Genomic DNA, 3,308 nt, shown 5'->3' with positions numbered 1-3,308 from the left:
GGGTGTTGATGGTGGTGAGAGAGGACGAGGGTGAGGTACAACTGCTTCCCCTTTGTTTGGAAGTATTTAAAATATATCAGACTATGAGACAGTAAAAGGTGAGTCGGATGTGGACTCTGCTGCCCTCTGCTGGTCGGATCTACAACCACTGACACCTGGGCTGAGGTCGAAGAGGATGAACACCCTCCTCTCTCACCTGTTCTCCTCCACCTCCACGGAAAAGGAGAAGGAGAATTCATCAGGAAAAAAACTGACTGCACTTAGACTGAGCTTCTTTAAACCAACTTTATTTAACTACCACCAGGACGATAAATCTTCCTTTAACCACAAAAACAAACTGGACTGAAACGTTGAAATAAGATGAAACTTCAGCCATTAAAATGATAATTAAATACAAATTATGAACTGAGCAAGAGGTCAGAATAAATTATATTCAGACATAAGTTTGTAGTTTCCTGATATTTCTTTAGATTTGTGAAGTAGAGAAATTCATTTTTGGTGCTTTAGTGAAACAACATTTATGTGTAGACTGAAGTATTTACTTCTGATGATCATATTGTTGACTAGAAATATATCCTGCTTGTTCTTCATGACGGATTTAAAGAGAATGAATCTATATTTATGTGATTTCAGTCGATCAGACATCAAACAGCTGCTCTGCTGTTTCTACATTTCCGTGTCTCTGCTGTGGTGAAACTACAACGATGCGTCGCTTTAAATGTGGCGTCGAAGAATTGTGGGACGGCATTTCTCCTTTCCTTTGGTAAAGGAAGCTCCAGTGTTTCCTCTTTGCTAAAGGAGACAAGACAGGAAGCGGTGAAGCTCCTTTCCTCAGCTCTGATACTTCAGATCATTTCACTCAGTTTGACTCTTCTTCTGTTTCGACCTCAGCCCGGATCTCCCAGCATTAAGAGGGAGACATCTTGTTTCTGTGTGATGTTGGGTGAAGTGTGAGGAAGCTGCTCACACACACACACACACACGCACACACACGCACACACACAAACACGCTGTGACGGGATGAGATGGCGATTATGGAGGGTTGTTATGGAGGTCGAGGTTTCCCATAACTCCTGCTCTCACAGCCGTGTGTCGGCGGCCGGAGGTCATGTCTGACCGGGGATCAGTGGTTAGGGGGTGAACTCTAGCAACAATGCCTGTGCCATTATTACCACACACACAGTTAAAGTAAAGGAAGTCAGACATCACACAGCAGCGCTCACTCACTTTAGATCCTGTAACCTGAGACCTGATCCCGGACTCTGGACGGATCCAAGTCACATTCAGTCAAACTGGGTCAAAAGTAGAGACCCGTCCTATCGCAGCGGGTCAGTGTTTCAGTGTCTGATACCAGAGCACAGGTGGAGTTTCATCCTGCTGCTGCTGCTGTTATCTCACTGTTTGGATTCAGGTTTGATTATCAGCTTCTGTCTGACAGTTTAGTTTTCAGTTGGAAAACTCGCCAGATTCTGTGACACTAACTGTAGGAATAACGTACATTAAAGATCATTTTAAAAATGGATATAAAAATTTAAGGCATGCTAAACCAAACTGTGCCTCTAAGTCTTTAATGGAGGCTGCTGAACGGACTGTAGGACTCACTCCTGAAACTCTGAGACAGAACACATGTAAAGTCAAATCATTCAGACTAAAAACTAAAACCCAGTGGGGAGCGGTGATTGGCCGTTAGGTGCTAAAGCTAACTGACTGTGAGGACATGTTGACGGGGAAATACTGGGACTCTGTTCAAGGCAGAGGAGTTCTGTTCTGCCCAGAAAGTTGCTCTGTTTGTGGGGCGACCCGACGGCTGAGCGGCCCCCTTCTCTCTGTCAAATAAAGGAATCATGGCCAAATGATGATAATAAGGATCATTTAAAAAAAGGTGCTGTTTGTCACCAGACTCCAAATCTACATCTAAACTCTGTCTCCGGTGGATCAGGTCTCTCTTTCTGATTTGCAAACCTCTACTGAAAGACTGAACTGATTTCTCCAGGTGAGCGCTGCTGCGTGATGAGTTCATGACCTCATACAATGATATAAAAGGGGAGGTGTGGTTGTTAGAGAGAACAGGTGAGGAGAGAGGGATCACAAAGACGTGTGTGTTGTTGTTGTTGCTGGTCTGGATCTACTTTACTTCACCGACCAGACACACACACACACACACACACACACACACACACACACTGTTTCATTTGCATTAAAACCGTTCTCACTGTTCAGATTTGTTCTTCAATAAAATCAATAAAAGCTTCATCTGAACCCAGAAGCATCTGTGTGTCTGACGGGAGCCGAACAGCTGCAGCGGCCCAGAATCTAATATTTCTTCTTTAACAGTTTAAAAAGAGGTCAAAGGTCAGAGGTCAGAGCTCGGTCACCGTCTAAACAAAACAGCATCTTGTGAATGAATCCAGTTTGTACTGAGTGAAGCAGAGAAGAAGGTTGGGGAGAAATCAAGACACACACTTGTGTATGGGGGGGGGGGGGGGGTGCAAGCGTCGTACAGTGTAAGTGCAGGTGAGCGAGTAAGTGACTTTTATTCACCTGTCGACCTTTGGGCTGGATGGTGGAGGGCAGGTCCTGTGGGAACAAAGCGTTGATGACAGAGAGACGAGGTTAAACGAGATAGAAACACTGGGCTCAGACGGAGAGGAGAAGCATGCACATTCATCTGCAACCTAGCTACTGTTGTGAAAGATAAAAAAACACAGACAGTCAGAGAGAGGAGAGGAGAGCGACTCTCATCTGTTAAAGCAGATCCGCCTGCGGAGCGACCAAGCAAGCACAGAGCGAGCGAAGCAGCTTCAGCATCAGCATCAGCATCAGCTTCAGCATCAGCATCAGCCTCAGCCTCAGCCTCAGCCTCAGCCTCAGCACGCCCACGGCGTCAGAGTCTGTCCGGAGGAACAGGAGGAAGCTGCACAACCCCGTAAGGTTTAGTGTGAAGCAGAGAGGGAGAGAGTGTGTGTGTTTCCCCCGGCGCCACGGCAACCACAGGAGGCCCAGCGTGTTGTGTAGCAGCACGTAGCAGGCGTCACGAGGCGGCACACCAATTTGTTAACTGAGATATCGGACACGGGGCCTTTGGCTCAAACAGATGACCAGGGAGAATGACACGGGATCGAGTCAGGAGATCAGTGCAGGGCGACCCGCCTACTGCTAATGCTAATGCTAATGCTAATAATGCTACTGTCACAGTCACAAGTCAAAATAAAAACAAACACACACAACCCATGAGAGACGGACATCTACACGGACAAACGGATCAACTGACGGACACATGACACATCAACGTGACAGATGAGACGCAC

The 3,308-nt window shown here is 46.5% G+C and overlaps 1 protein-coding gene across 7 annotated transcripts in view; it reads right to left on the bottom strand.

Annotated features, from left to right (window-relative positions):
- The window catches only part of caska (calcium/calmodulin-dependent serine protein kinase a), a 108,682-nt gene that overhangs the window by 11,093 nt on the left and 94,281 nt on the right, over window positions 1-3,308 (bottom strand). For all 7 annotated transcript variants that reach the window (XM_023393450.2, XM_087170227.1, XM_087170228.1 and 4 more), the window contains one exon: window positions 2,542-2,577. In XM_023393450.2, coding sequence (XP_023249218.1) covers window positions 2,542-2,577 — 36 coding nt within the window. The remainder of the gene's footprint in view (window positions 1-2,541; window positions 2,578-3,308) is intronic.

The sequence above is a fragment of the Seriola lalandi genome, unplaced genomic scaffold, assembly GCF_002814215.2.
Source record: "Seriola lalandi dorsalis isolate HSWRI2012SDOR001 ecotype SW California unplaced genomic scaffold, Sedor1 jcf7180002054936, whole genome shotgun sequence".
In the NCBI taxonomy this organism is placed as follows: Eukaryota; Metazoa; Chordata; class Actinopteri; order Carangiformes; family Carangidae; genus Seriola; species Seriola lalandi.
This window is presented reverse-complemented; position numbering and strand designations above follow the sequence as displayed.